This window comes from Humulus lupulus, chromosome 5 (assembly GCF_963169125.1).
Source record: "Humulus lupulus chromosome 5, drHumLupu1.1, whole genome shotgun sequence".
In the NCBI taxonomy this organism is placed as follows: Eukaryota; Viridiplantae; Streptophyta; class Magnoliopsida; order Rosales; family Cannabaceae; genus Humulus; species Humulus lupulus.
This window is the reverse complement of record NC_084797.1, coordinates 61,841,183-61,868,944: the sequence shown is the minus strand read 5'-3', so window position 1 is coordinate 61,868,944 and position 27,762 is coordinate 61,841,183. Positions and strand designations below refer to the sequence as shown.

The 27,762-nt window shown below is 38.7% G+C and overlaps 1 protein-coding gene and 1 long non-coding RNA gene across 2 annotated transcripts; both read right to left on the bottom strand.

Moving 5' to 3' along the window:
- Positions 1-1,262: 1,262 nt before the first annotated feature.
- LOC133834860 (pentatricopeptide repeat-containing protein At3g61360) lies at positions 1,263-4,186 on the bottom strand. Its single transcript, XM_062264628.1, has 2 exons — positions 3,890-4,186; positions 1,263-3,089 (listed from the first exon to the last, which is right to left on the bottom strand). Exon 2 carries the CDS (start codon positions 3,080-3,082, stop codon positions 1,544-1,546), a length of 1,539 nt encoding a protein of 512 aa, XP_062120612.1. The 5' UTR covers positions 3,083-3,089; positions 3,890-4,186; the 3' UTR covers positions 1,263-1,543.
- Positions 4,187-5,333: 1,147 nt separating this feature from the next.
- LOC133834859 (uncharacterized) lies at positions 5,334-22,186 on the bottom strand. Its single transcript, XR_009893482.1, has 2 exons — positions 21,880-22,186; positions 5,334-5,645 (listed from the first exon to the last, which is right to left on the bottom strand). It is a non-coding gene; the product is annotated as an uncharacterized LOC133834859 (long non-coding RNA).
- Between the last annotated feature and the right edge of the window lie 5,576 nt (positions 22,187-27,762).

Here is a 27,762-nt window from a genome sequence, read left to right as displayed (position 1 = left end):
TAGGCTAAACTCTATTCAAGAGAGGAAGGAGTTGTGGAGGGATCTCAATAAGCTCTCATTTCTCACAGTGGTCTATGGGCTAAACTCTATTCGAGAGAGGAAGGAGTTGTGGAGGGATCTCAATAAGCTCTCAAATCTAGTCAAACCTTGGCTGATTGCGATGTTTGATGGTGCGAATAGAATAGGAGGCCATGATATCTCTCATACTGAACTTGATGATTCGGTCAATTGGTTTGCGAGTGGTTGGGTTGATGAATTAAAAAGCACAAGTTCAATTTATACTTGGTGTTATATTATTAATATAAATTTTTGGTGTTATTTTTAGTATTGTGGTTGGAATGTATAGTGCTAACTTTTGTGTTTCAAGTTAGAGTTGCTCTAAATTTTATATTTTTGCAATTGGCTTGGAGAAGCCTTAACAATGACCATAATAAGTAATAACTGCATTTCTTAAGAATCACTGGTGACTGGTGGTGATTTATCAGGGAGTTTCTCTGTAATACAATACTAATAACCATGTATATACCTAAACGCTTAGGATATTGTAGTAGCTTACACTAAAATGATGTATATATTCTAAAATAATACTCACAACAAACTATTCTTCAGGAATTCAAAATCAACAAAAATATCAGAAACTTCCAACCTTGCTAGGTGGCATGTGAATACAAATATAGCACATATTTCATTTTTTTTTGGAAAAATAAAAAATAAAGAAGACACAATAACAAATTAAATTAGCTGTGGTGTTATCAAGTGATTATGAAAAGTATACTTTGAATGATATGAAAGCTATGGCGGCTTTTGAATCTTCACATCTAAACAAATATAAGTCCTATGAAAAGCACATCCTTTCTTGTCGTATATTGCAATGTTTTAATTGACATCTAATACAAGAAGTTTGCTATGAGAAATAAATAAACAATGGAGATTCTTAAGACTTAAAGACATTAGAAGATGTGTACATGTTTCAAGGTGTTAAAAAAATCAAAATGGCAAGAATATAAGGTTAAAGATGATAAGTTTGGTACCAGACAGCGGTCTAGTGAGGGCTGATGTGGAGAAAGGAAGAAATTTCAGAAACAATAAAGCTGTGATAAAAGGCGTGTATGGGGCTAGAAAAAATTGGCAGATGCATTTGATATACCACTTTTTATTAAGGACGAACTTATAAACATGGAGAGAGTTAACACTTGAAATGGATGTTTAGGGGACCCAAGTTTTATTGGAAAGCTAAACAAAAGATTAACTAATACATCAACTGCATCAAGTATTGAATTACTAAAAGCCACAAGTGTAATGTAACTCAATTACCTTGCCAAAATCAAATGTCAGATTAAGCAGTAAGCCTAAACAAAACTAGAAGTCATTAAGCCCAATTCAATCAAAATCAAACTTTGAAAAACAAGATTATGAACATAGCTGGGTTCTCCATCTAGCTTGTATGGATTTCTAGACAAGGTTAGAAACAAATTCAAATACAATAAAATTACAACTTACATGCTTGCTTGGATAAGAAATATTGCCACTACTTTGTAACTGATTAGGCAGGAATAATTATGGTCTTATCTCGTAATGGAGGCAAATGAGTATGCAATTTCTTAATTATCTCAGTGAGCCTCCTGATTTTATCCACTTCACCCTCCTGCATAAGAAGTCTCTCTATCATCCTAAATGCTGCATCACTCAAGTGCCTCCCCCTCTCCAGGACTTGTATGGAGCACTCAAAAGCATCGTTGATCAACCCTTTGGAACATAATCCTGTCAACAAAATCTCCAATGCATGACCATGAGGACAATATCCATTCTCCACTAAATAACCCCATAGATGCATGCCCAGATCAATCCGAGAATTTTCACAGTAAACCTTCATTAACATAACCACAGTACGCGTATTCGGGACAAATTTTCTTTCAGTCATTTTCTCATATAGCTGAAACACACCTTCAAAGTCCTTTTTCTTAATCAAGCCAAAGAACATCGTGTAATATGTCATATAATCATGAATAATATGTTTCTCTTCCATCTCAATCATCAAGGAAGCTGCAGCCTGTACATCTTTACACCTAATAAGCGAACTCATCAAAGCATTATAAGCCCCAGAATCAGGACATAAGTTTCTCGCAGGGAGTTTGTCAAACAATTTCCGTGCCATAATTGGATTTCGAGCAATTCCAGCTCCATGAATAAGAGTAGTTATTGTTCCTAACGTGGGGGACAAATTTGACCGCTCCATCTCTTCGAGAAGTCTCAAACCATCACCTAAGCAGCCTGTTTTACAGTAAACATCAATTCTAATATTATAGGTGACAACATTTGGTTTAAAACCTCTTGCAATCATCTCATGATAGAATAATTCAACTGCAGTAGTATCTCCTGATTCCTTAAAACCCAACAGCAATATATTCATACTCTTTTTGTCAGGGGCAAACCTTGAATGCATCTTTAGGAACACTGACCGTGCCTCCTTCATCTGCCTTTGTGTGCAAAAAGCTCGAAGAAGTACATTGAACTCCTCTGTACCAAATTTCCTCCCAACAAAAATTTCATTCTCCATCTTTCCAAATGCTGCAAGCGTATCTTCATAGGACTGGAACTTGGCAATCTTTGAGAGCATGATGCTCATTGACTTTAAAGTAAGCAAGGACTGATGTTCTTTTCTGATTCTTTTCATCAACTCCCATGCTCTATCGAAATACCGCATGCGTACAAGGATGTGTAGTATCTTCTCGAAAGCATCAGTACTTGGACTAAACTGTGAATGATGGAGGGAAAAATCAAAGAACTCAAGGGCTTTAAGACCATTGGAATGGGTAGCAAAAAGGCGACCAAGAACATTCTCCACTAAAATGTTGGAAATTAAAGGTGGAGGGATATGTTGCAGAAGGGCAGGTTGAAGTGGCTGATCAGGAAAGGAATGGTCGTTGATAATTGCAGTGATCCTGTTTATTTCGATTTTAGTTTCGGATGGTGGACCTTCACCATGGCTAAACGATCTAACAACACTACTGATAATAAAAGAGCTCTTTTGAGGATTCTGAACAACTTGATGACATCTGTCTAATCTTGACATAAGGAGCATTGTCTAACTGAAAGAAGTTCAAGAATTAATACAAACAATAAAACTGCTGCTGAAAACAACAAAAACGCATCATTTGATCCCAAGACCATTGTCAATAAAAAGATTGCAAATTCTTATGTTGTGTAATGTTCAAAACAATATAGACACTAAAAAACAATGGAATACGGCAACCAACTAAAATTAAAACAGAACAATAATAATTATATGAATAACATTTTGGGAGTATAAAATTAAATTCATGTTCAGTTTCAAAAAAAAAAATTAAAGTCAGGTTCTTTTCTAAGTGAACAATTTACACCCAATTATCCCAAAGCATAGGGGTATACTGAAATTTTAGGTAAAAAGTATGAATAAATAAATACTTCTCAAAAGTCATTCAGGAATTGTATCAAACACTTAAAGAGCACTAAACTTATGTCCGCCTTTGACGCCCACCCGAGTTTTTAAAATTGAAGCAATTCTTGGTATACTAATCCAAATTTTACTTTTTCAGAAATAAAGAGCAAACTCAAAAGTACAAGAAAAAAAAAATCAACCATTAAAATTGTAAAGGATCGAAGTAAAGGATGGCAATGGTAGCTTCTAAAGTTTCAATGGCAGATAAACCAAATAGCTCAAATTGATAAATAAATAAATATTGTTATGCCACAACTGCCATAACATTACTCGAATAGCCTCATAGAAAAAGACTTGACATCGAGTATTACATATTTTAATGTTGACTTGAGCTAACACAAGAAGATAAATAGATTCTCAAAAGCCAATAACCAAGAAAAGTTTGAAAAAGAAGAATTTAGTTGTACTTACTTTCCTATGAATTACAATATGTTTTAGGACAAACCAACACAATGTGGCAGTGTTTCACTTCACCAACTCTTCTTGTCTTGGATACTTACTTCATTCTATGTATTTATGTGCGTCAGGGGAAGGAGCTAAGAGCTCGGAAGAACTGAGAAAAGGTGAGCTGGAATGGATTTTGTAACTGGAAAATGGAGTATCTATTTATCCTAGTGTACAACACAAATGCCCGAATTTATAAATAGTCATTTTATACAGGAGGGATAAATATGTAAATATAAATTTTTGGGTGGGAATATAATGCTATTTTTGTTTATTTTAATGTGTAGAAAGTAATTCTCATATTTATAATAACCATGATATTTGTAACTAATGTCATACACTGGTTTTGTGCCCTTTAAATCCATTGATTTAGGTCTATGTCTACAAGTCTCGGTCTTTAATATATATATATATATATATATATATAAATATATATAGGCTAGACTTGTTTCTAAAAACAAATTTTGCTTGAGTTGTATTTCTTAGAGAGAGAAATAGAGAGAAGTAAGAGAGAGATTTTCTTTACTGGTGTTTTGCTTTTAGAGATACATTTTGAGAGTTGCCAAAGACAAATTGATTTGGTTGGGTTTGTATTGTTCATACTTGTTTGTAGTGGATGCTGGTTTCATTTTTGGAGCTGAACCATGATAAATTTGCTTCTTGTTTTGATTTTTGTATTGTGTTTGATCATCTTCAAGCCTTGGTGTTGGGGATTTCAACATAATGCTTAAAATTAGAATATGAATCCCAAACAAACAATTTTTTTTTACAAAATTAGTGTTTCAAACGAGAGAGAGAGAGAGAGAGTTCAACTAGTGTCATTTTACATAATTTAAATGGTTTACAAATTTATTCAAAAGAGAAAAAATATTATATAATTTTTTTTTTTGAAATTCTAAGAAAATATTTTCTTCTATAAATTCTTTACTCCTTTTTTCTTATAATCTTTTCCTGACTACACATTTATAGGTCACAAATTCTTGCAGACTTAGTATAATTTTATTATCATTCTGGAAAGATATAATTATGAGTTAGTTGACGTTGTACTCATACTTGACTCCCTTGTAGGACAAGGGCTTCTAAAGACGGATAAAAGACTAATATGTAATCATGTGATGGAAATATGAAGTAAAGCCCTCTACAATGGATGCTGCTCCAAGGTTTGTGTGGCTGTAATATTTAGTAAAGATATCATCTCAATCACAATAAAAGACAATCTGAGTTTCAAAACTCATATTCGTGACTAAACTTCAAACAAGACCAGAGTATTCACCTAGAGAAAGACACCGAGGCCTTCTTTCATTACCGATTGGGTTGTGTACTGAACTTAATACCAAGATGATATCAATGCTGCAAGTGCAAATTAGACACATGCCAAAACTACAAGTTTACATGCATTGAACTCCAGATGTGATAGAAATATTTTATCAATCATCCATCATAGTTATACACACAAGCTTGTAGGGGAATAAGTTCAGCAAGTAAATGTTTAGATTCAGACAATTTTAACAAATACACACAAGCTTGATATTTTGATTTTGACAACATTCACAAATACAACACAAGCTCGGAAAAACACACATTCCGAGCCCTTTTTTCCTCTTCTTCTTCCCGGCTTGTTTTGTTTCTTTACAACAAATCACTCTGATTCAGTAGGAGGTTTTTCTTTAGGATGTTTGGAGGCATAATGATCCCCCAGTTGTTTTGCGTTTGCTAGTTGAACCTGAAAGCACACATTCGTCAATTGCGAACGAAAGCAATAATCCGAGTTCAACCAGTATATGTCACATTACTGATGCATAAATACATGGAACTACGAAGCTATCAATCACCAAGATACAAAAGTTGTATTTGAGGCAATGTCATGCGAATTTTACATTCCAAACTTGAGGGTTCTCAATCTGAACCTTGTTAAATATTATAAAAGAAAGCTGAATTTAAAAGAAAATACATGTGGAAAATCCACAGGTATTACATAAACTGAAATGTGATACAGACAAAAGAGCATAAACATTAAAATACTATATTCCACTCTCTTAAAGCATAATCATGGTCAATTTAAAAGATATTAGCATAATCTGGAATCACTAGTTTAGTCGATCAATAAGGAAAAATTCTCACTGGAATTAAACAAGGGGAAGACTGAATAACTTAAGACCATGATTATTATTTAATCCAATTATACCATTGGGGAAGATATAAAATTTGGAGCCAAAGAAAATAAATGACTAAACCAAAATAAAATCTATAACACCTCTAAAACTACATTAAAAACCAATTTAAACATTGTTCATAAACACTGGAATCCATATACACACATTAATGTTCATTTCATCATTCTGTCGACTATCTAATATTGATTGGGCATGATGTCTGCCTTCAGTATATTGTTCTCAGTACTTATCAAGTTTTACCCTTCACCTCGATATGATTGGGCATTACCGTAAAAGATGCATTTCCCCGATATTATTAATATTCCCTTTTTATTAGAGCTGGACTCCTCGCCTAACATAGCATTATTTGGGGACTAAGAAACTATAATAATTGTTATATAAGCACCAGGAAGACTTGAACATCAGACCTTACTGGAGCAAATCATATGTCTCACCATTTAAACCATCCCTCTTCAATTCTATTTGTTTATTTTCTCAAACCTTGTAGAAGTTAAAGAAAATAGTATGACAGAAATTATTTGTATTCCTGTATTCTCTCACTTTTACAACATAGAACTAGACTATAAATACAGCAAACAACTAAGACCCTTCATATTAAAAAATAAATACAATAAATAGGAATTCCTATAAACTAGGAAGCTGAAACAACAATTGGAAACATAAATTCTTTACTGTCAACATCTGACAATCAATAACTAGCTTGATTTCCTACACTCCTGTTAGGCTTGATAAGCCTAGTATCCGGTTCACCTATACTAGGAGGGGGTCGGGTCACAAGGGTCAAGGGTAACTGGGTCATTTTGTGATAGTTGGTTAGAAGGGCAAATTGGGTACTGAGTAGCCTATTAGTGGGAAAAGGAAGCTAGTAATTAGTTATGCAAGAATTGAGATGATTCTAGGCATCATGGGGATATTTTCCTCTCTGTTTGTATGAGACTCATAGCATATTTTTCATTCAACAAAGCTTCAGATTATTCATTATTGGTTTACTGTTTTATTGCTTGCTATTCTATTTTCTGTTTTCTGGTTTCTACTATTCTGTTTTCTGGATTCTGCAGAGATTGTAGATAGGTCCTATTAATTGGTATCAGCAGCCAGGACCCGCGTTCAGTGTATGCCGGTATCAACGAGAATGGAGACTCGTGTTGTGGGTGTTGAATCGGCCTTATCCAGTGTCCAAAACCAGCTCAACGATCATGGCTTGCTGCTTAAGGATCATGCGTTGGAGTTGGGCTCTCTGAAGGATGTGTTGGATCGTTTGGTTACTGCCCAAGGCAGGGTGGCAGATGAGCTTGCTTCTCTTCGCGAAGGGTCTCAAGGTATTCCTGGTTCGGGGCGTCGTCTTCCCAGAGAGGGGTCTGTGGCGACTGGCGGGGGTGCTTCCTCCGGCCGTGTGGTGGATGGTGGGGATAGAAGATCAGAATTTCGGGCTTGGAAGATCGAATTGCCAGTTTATACGGGAGATGACCCAGATGATTGGACTTATCGTGCGAAGCGCTACTTTAATTTACAGCGAATGTCCCCGGCCGAGCAACTGGAAGCGGCGGTCTTGTGCCTCGAAGGAGCGACTCTGTCTTGGTTTCGCTGGGAAAATCAGCGGAGACTCATCCCCACGTGGGAGGAGTTGAAACTTCTACTCCTCCGGCGATTTCGTCCCACCCATGAGGGGTCGGTTTATGATCGGTTCTTTGTCCTCCAACAGGTCACTTCGGTTCAAGAATATCGTAGAAGATTTGAAGCTCTTGCTGCTTCGGTAGAGACAATGGGGGAGGCTGCATTGCAAGCTGCTTTTTTGAAGGGCCTTAAAGTAGAGATCCAGACCCCTTTGAGAATTTTGGAGCCCAATGGGCTGTTACACATGATGGAATTGGCTGAGCAAAATGAAGCCAATCAAGCTTTCACTAAAAGCTTTCGGACTGGGCCTAGTGGGCCCATTAGGGCGCATCCACGACCACCATTGACCAGCCTCTCTCTACCTGAACACAGTAAGGGCACGTTTGTCATTTCTCCGTCATCTTCCTCCTCTTCTAGCCCGACTATTACTAGCCCTAAACCAGCGGCGGCTCCGGCGTCGTCCACGCGTACCGCCGCCTGTCTGAAACCGAACTCCAGGAGAAGAAACGCAGGGGAGTTTGCTTTAAATGTGACGGGCGTTGGACTAGAGGGCACGAGTGCTCGCAGGCGGAGGTTCAGGTGGTGATTATTAAAGATGTGGCCGTGGATGAACCGGCCACTGATCCGATTAGGGAGGTTCTAGGCATTGCAGAAGCTACAGAGGCGGCTGAGGCGCACATGGTGGAAGTTTCTCTCAATGCAGTGGTCGGGTTGACGTCCCCCAAAACTATGAAGATTTTGGGTTCTGTCTTGGGCCACGAAGTGGTGGTTTTGGTGGATAGCGGGGCGACACACAATTTCATCACCACGGAATTAGCCCAGAAATTGGCATTGCCATTATCCACGACTGATGCTTATGGGGTGCAACTGGGCCGTGGTCAAGCGGTGAAGGGGGAAGGCATATGTCGCTCGGTGCCGTTACGTTTGCAAGGACTGGAAATAATCGAAGATTTCCTGCCGTTGCAACTAGGCAGTACTGATGTTATCTTGGGCGTCCAGTGGCTGCAAACTTTAGGGGAAACCACTCACCATTGGAGGAACCATACGATGAAACTTCAAATCCAGGGTCAGCCCGTGGTTTTACATGGAGACCCTCTGCTTCACAAGACTTGCATTTCGTTGAAACAGATGGTACGGCTGCTCCAAAATGAGCGGCAAGGTGTTTGGGTCGAGCTGGGTTGCGCTTCGGTTATTCCGGGCTTGGCAGCATATTCGGATGAGATACAGCAACTTTTACAGCGGTACAAACATGTTTTTGACACACCAACTTCGCTACCGCCGCCGAGACGACATGATCACGGCATTGTCCTTCAGCCCGACACCACTTCAGTGAGTATTTGCCCCTATCAGTACCCACATGGCATCAAGGATGAGGTCGAGAAAATTGTTCAAGAGATGCTGCAATCAGGGATGATCCAGCCAAGTAACAGTCCCTACTCGAGCCCTATTCTTTTGGATAAAAAGAGGGATGGTGGATGGAGGTTTTGTGTGGATTATAGGGCCCTTAATAGAGCCACGGTACCCGATAAATTCCCCATCCCAGTTATTGATGAGTTGATAGACGAGTTGCATGGGGCTCATGTATTTTCGAAGTTAGACTTGCGCTCGGGGTACCATCAAATTCGGGTGAGGCCGGAAGATATCCATAAAACGGCCTTTAGGACTCATGAAGGCCACTATGAGTTTGTAGTGATGCCATTTGGACTGACCAACGCCCCCGCTTCCTTTCAATCTCAGATGAACGACATTTTCCAGCCGCATCTTCGAAAAAGAGTATTGGTCTTTTTCGACGACATCCTCGTCTATAGCCCGGATGAGGAAACTCATGTCAAAGATCTTGAAATCGTGTTGCAAACATTGTCTCACCACCAGTTTTTTGCTAACTTCAAGAAGTGCTGTTTTGGACAGCGACAAGTTGAATATTTGGGTCACATTATTTCAAGCGAGGGGGTGGCGGTGGACCCTTCTAAGATCCAATCTATGCTGGATTGGCCGCTGCCCAAAACAATTAAAGAGCTACGGGGATTCCTTGGGCTCACAGGATATTATAGGAAGTTTGTCAAGAACTATGGGGCCATTGCTAGACCTCTTACTAACCAACTTAAAAAAGACCAATATGGCTGGACCGAAGAAGCTTCTGCTGCATTTGAAGAACTAAAGAAAACGCTGACCACAGTACCTGTCTTAGCACTTCCAGATTTTACCAAGCCGTTTGTGGTTGAAACTGATGCTTCGGGGTTTGGCGTAGGGGCTGTTTTGATGCAGGAGGGACGGCCACTAGCGTATTTCAGTCAGGTATTGAAGCCCAAAGCGAGGCTGAAATCCATATATGAAAAAGAACTCATGGCTATTGTACTAGCGGTACTCAAATGGCGACCTTACCTCCTATAACGATGATTTATTGTGCGAACAGACCAGAAAAGTCTCAAATTTCTGTTAGAACAGCGGCTGGTTACTCCTGAACATCAGAAGTGGTTAGTCAAATTGTTGGGATTTGATTTTGATATTCAGTATCGCTCAGGGGAAACAAATAGGGCGGCTGATGCTTTGTCTCGGGTCAGTCATGTGGAATGTTCTTTACTGACATCTACTACATGGATGGATTGGGAGCTAGTTGATCGTGAGGTGGCAGCGGACCCTTTTTTGTCTCGGGTTAAGGCAGATTTGGAGTGAGGAAAAGTTATTGCTGGGTTTTCAATATTCCAACAACGGGTACTGTACAAGGGCCGCTTAGTTTTGTCCAGCACTTCAGCTTTGTTACCCCATTTTTTGCGTGAGTATCACGGTTCGCCCATAGGGGGCCATTCGGGGGAGCTGCGAACTTACCAACGACTGAAAGGAGATGTCTATTGGGTAGGAATGAAGGCTAGGATCTTGGAGTTTGTGCGTTCTTGTGAGATTTTCCAGCGAAACAAATATTTAGCCATGTCACCAGGGGGTTTATTGCAGCCTTTATCGCTGCCAGCACAAGTTTGGGAGGAGTTGACTATGGATTTCATAGAAGGGCTGCCTAAGTCGGAAGGTGTAGACACTATACTCGTGGTGGTGGATAGGCTGAGTAAATACAGCCACTTTATAGGCCTTCGGCACCCCTTTAATGCTAAAATGGTGGCTGAAGCATTTGTGTAGTCAAGTTGCATGGAATCCCGCTGTCTATTGTGTCTGATCGTGACAGAATTTTTCTCAGCCATTTTTGGTCAGAATTGTTTAAACTACAAGGGACGGAACTTCGCCATAGTACTTCTTATCACCCCCAAACCGATGGCCAATCCGAGGTTGTGAATAGGTGCCTGGAGACCTATCTTCGTTGTTTCGCTTCGAACCGTCCAAAAGCTTGGGCTAAATGGTTAGCGTGGGCTGAGTATTAGTACAACACCACTTTTCACTCATCCTTGGGTTGCACTCCATTCAAGGTCTTATACGGGCGTGACCCCCCACCGTTGATTCGTTACGCAGCAGGTACCACTCATGTGATGGCTGTTGACCAGCTACTTGAAGAGCGCGATGCATTCTTGGATGACTTGACAATGCACCTGCTGCAAGCACAACAGAAAATGAAAGAAGGAGCTGACGGGTCGCGACGACTGGTGGAGTTCGCTGTGGGAGACAAGGTATTTGTGAAATTGCGGCCCTACCGACAGAAATCATTGGCTACCAGAAAGAATGAGAAGCTGGCAGCAAGATATTATGGCCCTTTCGCAGTTCTGAAACGCATTGGAAAAGTCGCTTACCGCCTAGACTTGCCCCCTTCGTCAGCCATCCATCCGGTTTTTCATGTTTCGCAACTCCGCGCTGCTGTCGGGACTGCTCATTCTTCCACCACGCTCCCATCCACTTTAACTTCAGACCTGGAACTTATTGTAGAACCTGCTGAAGTGTTGAATATCCAACAGAACCCAGCCTCTCCAGACCAATGTGTTGAAGTGCTTATCCGCTGGAAGGATCTGCCAGATTTCGAAGCTACGTGGGAGAAATTTGAAGCTATACGACGTCAGTTTCCAGCCTTCAACCTTGAGGACAAGGTTCACAAATTGGGCGGGAGTAATGTTAGGCTTGATAAGCCTAGTATTCGGTTCACCTATACTAGGAGGGGGTCGGGTCACAAGGGTCAAGGGTAACTGGGTCATTTTGTGATAGTTGGTTAGAAGGGCAAATTGGGAACTGAGTAGCCTATTAGTGGGAAAAGGAAGCTAGTAATTAGTTATGCAAGAATTGAGATGATTCTAGGCATCATGGGGATATTTTCCTCTCTGTTTGTATGAGACTCATAGCATATTTTTCATTCAACAAAGCTTCAGATTATTCATTATTGGTATACTGTTTTATTGCTTGCTATTCTGTTTTCTGGTTTCTACTATTCTGTTTTCTGGATTCTGCAGAGATTGTATATAGGTCCTATTAACTCCCCCTCAACCTAAATGACATATGCTAAACATTCCTAGTTTGGAGCTGAGTTCACTGAAATTAGGGCAATGGCGAGCTTTGGTTAAGATGTCAGTGGCCTGTTATCTTGAGGGAACATGCTTCAAGGTGATGATCTTGCCTTCAATCTTCTCATTGATGAAATGACGATCAATTTCGACATGTTTGGTTCTATCATGATGGACTGGATTCTTTGCAATTGCTATAGCTAATTGATTATCACAGAAAACATTTATAGGGCCTTCAAGGCGGATTCTGAGTTCATCAAGTAAGCGTTTCAGTCATATTCCTTCACAAATTCCATGTGCTAAGGCACGAAATTCTGCTTCAGTATTGCTGCGAGCTACTACCTGCTGCTTTTTGCTGCACCAAGATACGAGATTTCCCCAAATATGGGAGCAGTATCCGGAAGTGGATCTTTGGTCAGTGAGAGAACTTGCCCAATCTACATCTGCGTAGATTTTAAGATCCCTATGAAAAGCTTTTCTGAACATTAGCTCTTTTCCTGGTATTCCTTTAAGGTACCTAAGAATCCGATAGACAACATCCATGTATTCCTCTGCGGGACTGTTGAGAAATTGACTAACAACACTTACAGCAAAGTTTATATCCGACCGAGTGTGAGTTAGGTGGATTAATTTTCCCACAAGACATTGGTACCTTCCTCGATCAACTTTTATTTCGTCATTCTGCGCTCCAAGTTTGGTATTAGGATCCATCGGTGTGTCAATTGGCTTGCATCCAATCATCCATGTTTCTTGTATGAGGTCGAGGACATATTTTCGTTGAGTGACTGAGATGCCAAGGTTGGATCTTGCTACTTCCATCCCTAGGAAGTATCTTAATTGTCCTAAATCATTTATCTCAAATTCACTGGAGAGGAACTGCTTGAGATGAATAATTTCCTCCATGAAATTTCCTGTAACCACAATATCATCAACATAAACTATTAACGCCATTAGTTTTCCCCTGCTGAATGTTTTACAAATAGAGTGTGATCTGACTGGCACTGAATGCAGCCATCTACCTTTAGAACTTTCGTAAACCTGTCAAATCAGGCTCGAGGGGATTGCTTTAGGCCATAAAGGGATTTCTTGAGTTTGCACACCTTTCCCTTAGTGAATCTGCCCTCAAATCTTGGAGGGATATCCATGTATACTTCTTCCACTAGATCTCCGTTAAGAAATGCATTCTTTACATCAAGTTGGAACAAAGGTCATTCTTTGTTCACTGCAATCGACAAGAGAACTCGAACGGTGTTCAACTTAGCAACAGGAGCAAACGTCTCTTGGTAATCAATGCCATAGGATTGAGTGAACCCTTTGGCCACCAAGCGGGCCTTGAATCTTTCAATGCTTCCATCTGCCTTATGCTTGACTGAGAAGATCCATTTGCAGCCTTCCAATCAGGAATCTGTAGGGCTTCCTGGACTGATGTGGGAGACCTGAACTTGGTTCAAGAAGGTGATAAAGAGCGTACCCCCTTTCAGTGAGCAATGGGGATGTTCAGACCATCTGACACATTTTCTTCCATAATAGGTTCAGGTCTAGCGTCTTCTTGTTTTTTCAAGGATGAATGGGGTCGGATCATACTCTTGACCTTGCTGAGTTTGTGTAGTCGCTTGTTCAATGCTTGATAGTTGTTTCTTTCTCCTTGAGTAAACCTGGATCTCTTTGTTTAGGATGGGGACAAGACTTGAAGAGATTGGATGAGGAGTTCTTGGCTCATTTGATTTGGCTAAATGATGAGGTTGGACCTCTTTCCTTAGAATGTGGATAGGACATGAAGAGATTGGATGAGAATTTCTCGCCTCATGTGATTCAACTAAATAGTTTAGAATATGGGCAACGGAAGGAATTGGTGATGTTCTTGGAAGAATTGTGTTGTGAGGAGAAGTATTCGGAGGAGAATCAAGCATTGTCAATGAGAGAAACAAAGTCCCAATTTTGCAATTCCTGACTATGGGCAACGGAAGGAATTGGTGATGTTCTTGGAAGAATTGTGTTGTGAGGAGAAGTATTCGGAGGAGAATCAAGTGCATTGTCAATGAGAGAAACAAAGTCCCAATTTTGCAATTCCTGACTATGGTTCTCCCCGGAATTGTAGAATTGGTGTAATAAGGCTAGTCTTCAAAGAAAGTGACATCCATGGAGTGTAACAACTTTTTGAAAATTGGACAAGTAGCATTTGTAGTTTTTTATTGGATGAGTAGTCAAGAAGGATACATTTGGTGGCGCGGGCATCGAGTTTGCTTCGGTGTGAGGAGTGAACATGGACAAATGCAACACAGCCAAAGACACGAAGGGGAATTTTAAGACACAAGATGCGAGTGAGGATATGATTCAAGAAGGAATTGCAGCGGAGTTTTGAACTTTAGGACAGCTTCACCCCATAATCTTTTTGGAACATTGGATGAAAAAAGTAAGGATCGAGCTACCTTAAGTAAATGGTGAATTTTGCATTCGGCCACACCATTTTGTTGTGGTGTGTCGACGCAAGAACTTTGATGAACAATCTTATGCGATTGCAAATATGGTCCAAGAACAGAATTGAAGAAGTCACAAGCATTGTCGATTTTTAATACCTAAATGTTTTTTTGAAATTGGGTTTGAATCATTTAGTGGAAGTTTTGGAAAATGTGATTTGTTTCAGACTTTTCTTTCACGAAGAATGTCCAACTTAAGCGGCTATGATTGTCAACTAGTAACAAAAACCAACGTGTCCCACTAATATTCTAAATTTTGGATGGTCCCCAAATAATCCCGTGAATGAGTGAGAAGGGATGAGAGGGTTGATGAGGTCTTGGGGCAAAAGAGTGACGAGAGTGCTTAGAAAATTGACAAATATCACATCAGAGAGACTGAGGGTTTATATTGACAAATAGGGATGGGAATAAGTGTTTGAGATACACGAAATTTGGAAGACCTAGAAAGTAATGCCATAATGTGATTGTACTGATTTTATTGGACGGATTTACTGATGTAAGAGAACGACACGGAGAGAGACAACAATGATTTCCATGGTTAGACTTAGGGATTTTGAATTTTAGAAGATACAAGCCCTTACTGAACTCAGCCTGGCCAAACATCATCCCCGATTCCACATCCTGAAAAACACAAAATTTAGCAGTGAACCTAGCTTCATAATTAAGATCTATATTCAGTTTGCTCACTGAGATTAAATTACAATCAAGTTTGGGAACGTAAAGATCATAATTTAAAACAAGACTTTGTGTGATTGTTATGGTCCCAATTCCTTCTATTCTCGAACACGAGCCATCTGTTATGCGGACAGTACTATCATTGGAGCATTTGCTAAAAAATGAAAATAGTGATCTATCAATTGTCATGTGGTCTAAAACACCGGAATCCACAATCCAATGGGTATGAAGGGTTTGAATAACTTGGAGCGCATGAGTGTTGCTTTGTTGTGCAACTAAAAAGAAATATTGTGAAGAGTTTTGTGCTGCCATAGAGAAATACCAGCGAAGACGAGGCAAAGGAGCACGGATGAGTGGTGCGTCGGAGACGAGGAAGACGCCAAGGAGGAACACCTGAAAAAGAGGACGTAGGAGGTAATCACGCCCCGGCACGTGGCGTAGCTGGCAAAGAATGACGAAGGCACGTGGGGCTCAGCACGGCTTTGCTTGGCACAAGAGTTCGGGGGTCCGCCAATCGAAAGTTGGGCAATCTCCCTGGGCCGGAGGTGAGAATAGAATAACACTTGAAAATAGTTTTCTAGAATTGAACCTCAAGAATACCAAACCCTAAATTTTTACGAGGGGGCCAAAGAAACATTGAGAAATAAATCCCAATTTTGAGCTTCTATTGCTCTGATACCATGAAGAAAATAGTATCACATAAATTATTTGCATTTCTGTATTCTTTCTTTTACAACATAGAACTAGGCTATATATACAACAAACAACTAAGACCCTTCATATAAAAAAAAAATACAATGAAAAGGAATTCCTATAAACTAGGAAGCTGAAACTACAATTGGAAACATAAATTCCTTGCTATCGACATCTGACAACCACTAACAAGCTTGATTTCCTCCAAGAGTAAACAACATGCCTAACCATTTGAGATATCAATTTATTTATTTTAATAAAAAGAAATAGTTCTTCCACATTATTTTTGAACCTAATGAAGCCGTGACCTAATCATACTTTTAGCTACTTAAAATATTTACAAATGTATATACCCGCGCATATATTATTGAAAATATACATAAGGTTTTTCTTACGTAGGGGCATCACTTTTGCCCCTATCGTAGGAGCATATTTTATTTTCGATACTCGAAGAAATTATAACCCAATTTTTTTTGCATGATAGCATACATTATAGTTATAACAAGTATCCCGCCAATTTTCAAGAAATTTTGAATAATTGATGGTACCGATATTAAAGTTCAAATAGTCAATTGCATGCGTGCCTACTTTTTTTTATACCCGTGCAAAACAGACTATTCGAAATTTGATTTCGACATTGTAAATTCATCGAAATTTCCTGAAAATTGGCAGGATGCCTACTATAACTATCATGTACGATGTCATAGAAAAAAATGGGATTATAATTTATCCAAGTACTAAAAACAGAAAACGCCCCTACGATAGGTAGGCATTACTTTTTGCCCTTCGTAGGGGCGTTTTCTTATAACTCAATTTTTTTTTTTTGCAAGATAGCGTAGATGATGTACATGATAGTTATAGTAGGCATCCCACAAATTTTCAAGAAATTCCGATAAATTTACAGCGCCAAAATCAGAGGTCAAATAGTCTATTTTCCACGTGTATAAAAAAAATCAGACACGAGTGCAATTGACTGTTTAAACTCTAATTTTGGCACCGTCAATTATTCGGAATTTCCCGAAAATTAACGGGAAACTTGTTATTACTATAATGTACCAAACATTCAACTAATAAAAAATGTGTGTGCGCATGTGTGTCTATACACGTGTGCGTGTGCGTGTGCATGTGCATGTGTGAGTGTGAGTGAGTGCGTGTGCATGTGCGAGTGTGAGTGTGTGTGCAAGTGTGTTTCAAAAGAAACAAAATAAATGACCAATACTAGAGACAAAAATTCTTGCAACAAATATAATTTTATCATGGTTTTAGAAAATGTTTATTTCTTTTCCTAGAAAATTTGCCACATTAGTTTTAAAAAAACAATATTTCATTCAATAATTTGAAGCCCCTTACCTTACTCAAATGAAAAGCATCACTCAAAGTCTCAAAGGGCACCTTAAATCATGGTTTTAAAAAACGGCTGAGGCGTACGCCTCGAGGTGGTAAAAAAACGCCTCTGAGGCGCCGCCTCATAGAGTGGTAGTGAGGCGCACGCCTCACATGGGGGAGGCGCACGCCTCACATGGGTGAGGCAGACTGAGGTGAACGTTTCTGAGGCGAGGCAGGCTGAGGCGTATGCCTCATGTTTTTGCTCTTTTGGTTGTTTATTGCCTCACACATAGGGCTATTTTAAAGTAGTATTTTGGGCATTTTATTTAACTAAATGGGCTTCAAGTTTGGGCTTATTTTGTCAGATTTTAAGTTAAAAAAAACCCTAAGTTTCTTCTCCATCTCACGACAATCCCCTCTCCTTTCTCTTTCTAACGCAACAGCTCCCTCTCTCCTTTCTCTTTCTCACGCAGTAGCACCCCTCTCTCCAGCTTCACGATAGCATCTCTCCCTCCTCTCATCTCAGCTCTCCCTCACAAACTCTTTCTTCATTCCTCTCCTTTTCACGCAAGAAGCTCTCTCCTCACTCATCTCATTTTTTTTCACCTCTTTTTCTCAAAGTCAAGGCAACTACCAGCCACTAGTCTAGTGTTGATTGTTTTAGAGAGGTAAGTAATTTCTTCAATCTTCTCTATTTTTTGTTTTTCAATTCTCTTATTTTTTGTGTTTAAAGTTGCTGAATTTTTATTTTATTTTATGCTTTAGTTGCTGAATTTAAGTTGGGAAGGGATGAGTAGAAAGGATCCTGCTTGGAAGTATAGTGTTGAAATAGAAGTGCCGGAAAAAAGGTGGAAAAAAAGGATACAAGTATTTAAAGTGTAATTTTTGTAGTAAGGATATTAAGGGAGGGGTGAAGAGAGTGAAAGAACACCTTGCTTGCACACACAAAGATGCAAAACCATGTCCTAAAGTACCTAAAGAAGTCAAGGATGAGATAAGTCAATATTTGAAAACCTATGAAAATACAAAATTTATTTCTCAACGAAAGTTTGATGAGGTGGTGGATTGTGGATCCTACTTTGGTGATGGACCTAGTGGTTGTGGTAGTGGTAGTGGCACTCCTTTGGAGGGCGTGAATTCTTGTCCTAGCGGTAGTTCTAGAGGTGTTAGAAGGCCTATGGATCGATTTATGGAGAATAAAGGAGATAATGAAAATGAAAAAAAAGACCGCTGCCACAAAAATAACGCCAACAAGTGCTAAAGAGCAACGAAATTAAGTTTGTTTAGATATTGGGAGATTCTTTTATGAGAATGGGATCCCATGCAAGAAGCCCATCATAATTCAATATGTTGCGTTCGGTTGGGAATTATGGTCAAGGATTGAAAGCTCCTACGATGCATGAAATGAGGACTTGGATACTAAAAGAAGAAGAGAAGACAACATCTGAAACTGTGAATGAGATCAAAGCAACATGGAAACAAATAGGGGTTTCATTATTATCAGATGATTAGTCAAATTTGAAAAATAGGAATTTGATCAATTTTCTAGTTAACAACCCCCATGGGACTGTTTTTTTTAAAACTATTGATGCATCAGATTGTGTAAAAGATGCACAAAAATTGTTTGAATTGCTTGATGGTGTTGTTGAAGAAATTGAATAAGATATTGTCATTCAAGTGATCACTGATAATGCAAGTGCATACAAGGCAGCTAGAAGATTGTTAATGGAGAAGAGAAAAAGTTTGTATTGGACTTCGTGTGCTGCTCATTGTATTGATTTGATGCTTGAGAAAATTGGAGAATTGCCACAACATTAAAATGCTTTGCTTAAAGCAAAGAGAGTTAGCAATTTCATCCATAACCATCAATGGGTGTTGAGTTTAACAAGAAAATTTGCAAAGAAAGATCTTCGATCAGCGGTCACACGATTCGCCACTGCCTTTCTAACTTTAGAAAGTATGCATATTGAAGCAACCACTACAAATGATGTTCGTTTCAAAAGAATGGTGAAGTTGTGCATGGGCAAAGAAACCTGAAGGGAAAGCTGTGAAGAAAATCATAATGAATGATAATTCATTTTGGTCTAGTGTGGCTTATTCCATTAAAACCACAAAGCCCCTTGTGAATGTTTTAAGAATAGTTGATGGTGAGAGGACACCAGCAATGGGATTTATTTATGATGCTATGGATGAGGCAAAAGAAAAGATAGCAAAGAACTTAGATGGAGACGTGTCTTCATATAAAGAGATTTGGGATATCATTGATCAAAAGTGGGAGTTTCAATTGCATCGCGACTTGCATGCAACTTCATATTACTTGAATCCTCTATATAAGTGCATGGATAGACTCATCAAAGACTAAGAAACATATGTAAAGGTCGATGCCCAACTTGATGTGTATAAATACAAGCGAGGATTGTTTGGCGTCAGATCATCCTTGACATCATACTTAACACGTTCACCTGGTGAATACTTAAACTTTTATCTCATTTTTTGTTTTATTATAGTTTATATTAATATTATAAAATAAATTATTCATTACTTTGCTTCTTTTTTCATGTCTTTAATTTGTATAGTTGAATGGTGAGATAACTTTGGAGAAGAAGTTCCAAAACTCAAGTCATTTGCAACAAGAGTTCTAGGTCTTACTTGTTCAGCATCGGCATGTGAACGTAATTGGGGTACGTTCAATCAAGTGCACACAAAGAGAAGAAATCGTTTGAGCACAAAGAAGATGAATAGTTTGGTGTACATTATGTACAACAAAAAAGTTGAAGCACAATTTTTTTAAGAAACAATCACGAAGAGAGGAAGATGATCCTTTGATTGTTGAAAATGTGTCTTCTGATGATGAATGGGTAGCCAATCCAAATGATGAAGAGGATGGTGATAGTAGAGCAATTGAAGTTGGTGGGGAAATTGAGATTGAGGATGAGGGCGGAAGTTTAGCACCGAGGAAGAGGAAAAGAAATCAAGCACCAATTGAAGTGAATTTGGACGAGGAACATGAATTTAAAGGAGAAAATGACACTGAAGATGGAGATGATGGTCGAGCTATACAATTTTCATGAGTGATGATGAAGAAAGTGATGACTTCTTGGAGATTTAATGCATTTTATCTATGATTTTAAGAATTATAACTAGCACTTTTATGACTTTGATATGGACTTATGTGTTGTTTGTTATGAATTCTATGAACTTTATGAAATTTCATGAATTTTAGGATATTTTATGAATTTTATTATATTTTTAAAATTTTATTTGTTCTTATGGTTGAGACTTACGCCTCGTGATACTAAGAGAAAACACCTCGCTTCGCGATTTCGCCTTTCAAAACCCTGCCTTAAATAAATAACTTTCCCTTTAGTAGAATACAAAATTACCTAGAAGTCATTCACATAATGACCAACAAAATGTCCACATAGAAAGTAATATTAACAATGAGAATTGATATTGCTCAATAATCTCAAAACATAGAACTCTTTATCCTACAAATATGATTTGTTTATCCACTCCATAAAAGGACTAATCTACTTCACAAATTTTTAAAGTTAATGGCTTAATAAACCTAAGATAAAGGCTTGTTAGAAGCCTATGTTTAGTTTGGTTAAGTTCATCACGTTAAGAACTTAAAAGTGTGCATAAGACAAATACTGAATGCAGTAATTCAGCTATGATATATAGTACTTTGACATAAAAATAATTATCCTTTCGTGTTTACAAGAAAAAAAATACGGAAGAAAAAAAGAAGGAATATAAATGAGAAAGAAGAGGTCCATAAGTCCAGCTCAACAATCCAATCTACAATCCAGTAATTATTAAAAACAGTTATTTGGTTGGGGGAGGAAAAAAAGAAAAAAAAATTCTTAAAACTCCCTGACAGTGACACCACCAAGAGATGCCCAAACTGAAAGCTATCCTACAGAAAAATCTCATCTTGAGCCTTGTTATCAGAAGTACAGAACTATGTTTTGGATCAGGCCAAGATATCAATAACTAGTAACCACTATACAACATTACCACCAGCTATAAGTGTTCTTATCAATTTTTTTTTATTCAAATAGTGAGCTTTTCATTTATACATTCTTAACCCTATAAAGCAAGTGCAATAATTTTAATTTGCAGACACCATAACATTATCCCACAAACAAGTTTAGTTTTAAGGATCTAACAAACCAAACAGATATCCACTACAAACTATCAAAATTACCTTAAACCAATTAAGTTAAAATCTTTGTTGTAATTAAAATAAACTAACCCACGAATCATAATAATAGTTCAAAATGAAGTGATCTGTACATAGACATAATGACAGATCATAACCCTAATTCTTCATCAGACACACACAAATATATAAATATATATATATTAATTTCAACAAAAAACTATAAAACCGAATAAACAAGAATTTTAACAGATTTATGGCCTAAACCCGCCATAAAATAAGCAAGACCTGCTAACTGGAAAATATAATCAGAATGAAGTTTGAAACTTACGATCGGAACAACGAAGATGATCGACAGACTTGGAAATCAAAATGAAAAATATATAAAAATAAAAAATAAAACCTTGCAGATGGGGCAGTTGGCTTTGAGAGCAACGGATCTGGCCTCGATTTGCGAGCCCTTTTGCTTCTGATTCTTCTCTGCATTTCGTTTCTGAGCATCGATCTTCTGCTTTCCCCGAGTCATCTTAGCTCTTATCTCTTTTCTTCTCTGTTTAAGCCCTGTTGAACTATACGACCATGCTTATTGTCAATAGCTTTTGAGGAAAAGTAATACCATAATTAAAAAAATATGGTAGGTTTAATAATGTTAGGGAAAGTATGCCTTTCTCGAAAGAATTTGACTAAAGTACCCCTCCTATTTCAAATAGCTCACTGCTCTTTACCCACAGTTACCAACATCCGCATTAGACCATTTACAATTCATCATGTAATGTTTTGTGCCAAATTTAGTACTAAAAATGAGTTAATACTATATTTGGCTAAATATTTATAATTATGCTCAAATGTGTAGAATGCAAATTAACATAAAAAAAAAGTCAATTATTCATTTAATATTTATTGAAAACATACAAAAATTAATTTTCTTATTATCCAAATGATGTACACCAAGAAATTTGTCATTATAAAAAATAAATAAAAAATGATATATGGTTGGTTATTAAGTGTCAATTACTCAATTATAATAATTAGTGGCAATAGTAAATAAAAAAAATAGCATTTATTGATGAGAAATTATAGTAAATGACTTAAAATAATAGCATCAATAAGCTAAATTTCACTATTCATGCATAATAGTGTCTTTTATTACAAAAAAAAATATCATCACTATTAACTATTCATTTTGATGTTAAACATACCTCATCTACCCAAAATACCCCTCCCATTTTTCTACCAAAATAAAATTGGAACTATCATTTCTCCATCTACACTCGGTTTCTCTCTCTCTCTCTCTCTCTCTCTCTCTCTCTCTCTCTCTCTCTCGCTCTCTCTCTCTCTCTCAAACCTAACAAAAACCCCACAATCCCGAAGAGCCCTAACCCTCGTCCAGCCCAACCCCGTCAATCCCCAAATCCTGTCGAGCCCCATACCCCGTCGATCCCCAGCCTCTGTCAAGAGCATCCCAGGCGACCCACGGCCACACAATCCTTTAGAACCCAACAGCCCACGAACGAACTCTAAACTCCAATCAAATCAAAGGTTAGATCTCGAATACCCACTCCATATTTAATCGAAAAATAAGCCATTCTTTGGAATCTGAGCTCTGTGATCTGTGGAAGGGAATGGGTTCGTCGACACTGTGCGATTTCTTTTGGGTTCATACCGGTTGCTCGATAGGTTTGATACTGGCTCGATAGTAGGCTCAGTAGGGACTCGATGGGATGAGTGTAAATTGCTCGATAGGATCAATAGGTTTAATACTGGCTCGATAGTAGGATCGATTGGGGCAGCATGAATGGTTGATAGGTGCTCAATATGAGCTCGACAGGATGCGTGCATGAATGTTTCGATAGGTGCTCGATAGTATGAGTGTAAATTGCTCGATAAGCTCGATAGTTTTACGATGGTGTTGCTCGATAGGCTCGATTGTAACTCGATGCATGCTCGATGGTTCTTTATGTAGACAGAATATGATCTTCTCGATAGGCTCGATAGGGTTATGTATAGCTCGATTGAGCTTGATACTACCCGATAACAACTTGATATATGCTCGATGACAGTGTTTATTTCGGTTTTTGATGATTTTTTTTATTTTTTCCCGATTTTTTTTTACATTCTATTTTCTTACCAAAAATTTTCATGTGTTGTTGCAGATGCTTAAGTTGCTTGTTCCATTTAGTGATCACTTTCCTGGTCGAGTCACATATCGAGGTAGTAACACTTTAAATCACATTAAGACTAGGTTTGTGGACCTCGAGCTGATAGAAAGGGCTAAGGAATCCCCTTTCAAGCAGTTCTTTTTGGCTTCAGAGTTTAATTTCTCTGGAGTTTTGGTGCATCAATTGCTTTTGAGGAAAATCTCTAGTAACAACGAAGATGAGGTGCATTTCTTGTTGGGGTCGAAATCTTGTAGATTCGGCATGGGAGAGTTTTCTTTGGTGATGGGGTTGAATTTCAGTACCTTCCTGTTACCAGAAGAGTTGGAAGAGCATAATCTCAGTGATCACTTGATAAAGAGTATTTCAATGATGCTGAGAAAGTAAATCTCTCACAGGTGGACCATGCTTTCAAGACTTGTACTGTTGTGGAAGATGTGTACAAGCTTGGTCTATGTTTGTTGGTTAAGGGGGTTCTGAATGCCATATAGGGCAAGTTGCATATATGGCGAGATATTTTGAAGATGGTTGAGGACGTCTACTTCTTCAGCTATCCATGGGGGAAGTACTCTTATGGGAGGCTATTGCAGTCTTGTAAGAAGGACATGGTGAAGCAAAAGGTCAACTATGACAACAAGAAGGATGTCGAGGTGCAACAAGAGTCCAAGTACAGTATGTATGGTTATGCCCTGGCCTTATAGTATTGGGCATATGAGGCTATCCAGCAGCTTGCGACAGAGTTTGTTGTGAGCTTGGGAAACATGGTCCTAAGGATGCTTAGTTGGTCGCATCGGAAGAACAAAAATTTCACCAAGTCTATCCTCTCACCAGTGTTATCGAAGAAGAATGTAAGTTATATTTGATTGACATTAAACAATTATTTTTTTATCTATATGCTTATCTTTTATGATTATTTGAGTTAACCAAATGTTTTATGTTGTTTGCAGTTGATCGTCCTTCTAATGTTGAAGCCTCGAGTAGCAGAAAATGACTATTATTTATCGTTGACAGAGGGAGATCTTCTCCTTTATCTCGTGCTTGGCTAGGATCCTGGGGAGGCTGATGAGGAGGAGGATGTGACTTTTGAGAAAGTCGCCGAGATGGTTTCTCAAGCAGCCGAGGCAGCGAAGATATTTGATGATGCTGTCTCGGAGGAGGAGGAGGTTACAAGATCACCCCTCCTATTGCCCCATCTACAGCCCCAGCCTCAGCCCCAGCACCAGCCCTAACCCCAGCCTCAGCCCTTGTGCTCGCCGAGTTGATCGAGCGGTTGGACAGAGTCGAGGGTCGACAGGAGACCCTCCTGAAGAACCAGTCAGTGATCCTGGTCAGCCTCAGTCAGATCCTGACGTTTATTAAGGAGAGACCGAAGGGCTCCAAGGAAGATTCAGACTCAGAGTCACTGGATATTCCTTTGGACTATGTTGATGATCCAACCACGCCTCTCACCATCATTGTGACACCTGATGCTGCGACTCCGGGAGTCTTTATTGTCAACCCTGAGGATGTTGCTGGGGTTTAGTTTTAGACTAGACGCCAAAGATGCAAGCCAGATTGGTTTGAGGACTACATGGATCCCACGAGGAAAAGACCTCGCACTGATGCAACTACACTAGAAGATGAGGCTACATAGGAGGCTACACAGGTGCTGGACCCTCTCAAGAAGCCAGATCGCATACAGTATAGGTAGTGTCTAAGTGGCTGCTTGGAGACATCCCCAACAAGACCCCGAGGGATGTAAAGACTGGGAATCATAGTCCAACATGGTTTCTGACGTGGAAGACACCCCAGTCGTGGCTCAATGATGGGGTAAACCATTTATACCTAATGTTAAGAAATTATTTTTTTGTTTTCAATTTTACAAGTTATGTTTTAATTTACTCGATGGGAGCTCGATAGGAGCTCGATGGGGGGTTACATTGAGATTAGATCGATAGGCGCTCGATGGAGCTCAATAGTAGATTGATGGGGGTCTTGTAAGGTTGTTGTTTACTGTCTGAGATTAGCTCGATAGGAGCTCGATGGAGCTCGATAGTAGATCGATATGGATGTTAAACAAGGGTTGTTGTTTACTGTTTGAGATTAGCTCAATGGGAACTCGATGGAGCTCGATAGTAGATCGATGGGGGTGTTGTAGGGTTTTTGTTTACTGTCTGAGAATAGGTCGATATGAGCTCAATGGGACTCGATATGGTAGTTCGATGAGCTTGATGTTTAGTTCGATATAAGCTTGATAGTGCTCGATTATAACTTAATTTATTCATTTATGCACTATTTTTTATCCATTTATGATGGTCTTTGCTAACTTTTTATACCGTACTCTCTTTGTAGCATATTGATGCGGCACAACACATGCTTCATATGCGTCGCAAGTATTTTTTCAACACATATCGCCAGAATGTTGTTGTGATGAACACTTATTTCTCACAAGTGATACATGCCCGATATGATTAGTAAAAGAAAATTGCAGGCAAAACAAAGTACACATGGGATTCAAACGTTATGTCCATGTTGATAGGCAACGAGCAGCAGCATCTGGCATCTTGGGGAGGAGTTGAGGATGCATATTGGTGCCAGAACTATGAACAACAACATTGGTTTGCCATTGAGGCTTCTATTTCTAGTTGGACTCTCACTGTTTATGATTCAGACATCTCAGTGATTAGTGACGCAAATATGGAGGAAATTATGAATCCATGGTGCTTTTTGCTTCCTTCTCTATTGATGTAGAGTAAACTGTTCATTGATAGCTTGATGTTGAAGATTCCTGCAGTAGGAAAGAGGCCGCATCATTTCACATGGCGTCACAACTAGAAACACGAGCTCACTCAGTCAAAGAGAAGGTAACAAACATCATCTTCATACTATATTTGTTTCCAAGTAAAATTATAGTATTATACACTTAATATTTATATTTTTTTTATAGTGGGGATTGTGGTGTGTATGTTGTCAAGCATATTGAGCATCTCATGGTCGGCCTTCCATTGGAAACCATCTGCGATGAAGATATAAAGGTGTTCAAGAACAAGTGAACCATAAACTTGTGGTATCAAAATCTGTTACCTTGATGATTGTATATTTACAGGGTATTTACATGTGTTGTTTTTTGTTTTTTGTTCCCATTTTTTTGTAACTTTTTGTTCCCTGTATTGCTATATCAAACATTATTGAACTAATATCGAACTAATATCGAGCTTTAATCGAAGAATATCCATTATCTAGCTGTTATTGAATTAATATTGAGCCATATCGAACCATTATCGAACTACTATCGAGCTATATCGAACCATTATCAAACTAATATCGAGCTAAGATTTGAAGTCAGTTTATAAGCTAAGTTAACAACCATATTATCGAGTTCATGTCGAGCTACAATCGAGCTCATTGAGTTTACATCGAGCTTAGCATAACTTTTAAGAAAAAAAAAAGAAAAAAAAAAGGGAAAACAAGCTAGGTTATTAATACAACAAGTCCAAATGGGGAAAAAAAAAGTTTATAGCCTAGCTTTGCATGTAGCCATGTTGTGGCCAAGAACACCACACATACTGCACTTGCGCTTTTTGCAAATGATTTCGCTATTCGATGGAGTGCAATTTGTCTTCCTTCTTCCCACCTTTTTCTTCTTTGGCCGACCAACTGGTTATTTCTCAACGACAACCCCAACTTGCATTTTCAATATGTTCTCGGGAACTTTCCAATCATCCTTGTTGCCAGTTGGGTAAATTGTTTCTTTGTAAGACTCCCTCCATATCTTAGTAGTGTAATATGGGGAACACTGTGAGTAAATGTTGAAACTACGTAGGATGGCCGCAGCCACACCATAAACACAAGGGTAACCCATTATTTGAAACATGCCACAGGAGCATGATTTGGTCATCAAATTCACCTCACCATCACCTTCTGGGTCTACCACATGAAATTCGAACTATCCAAGAGGATGGACTTTCAAGTACCTTGCATAATCTGCAATGCCTGAGACATCTTTCTCATATATTGTTGCTAATTTGGACGTGCACTTCTCTACCTCCTCATGACGCTCAGCAAACCATGACTGAATTGTGAAACAAATGAATTCCACAAAAGTAGCGACTTGGAAGGTTCTTGCGTCTCTGGTTTTGTTGTTGAAACTT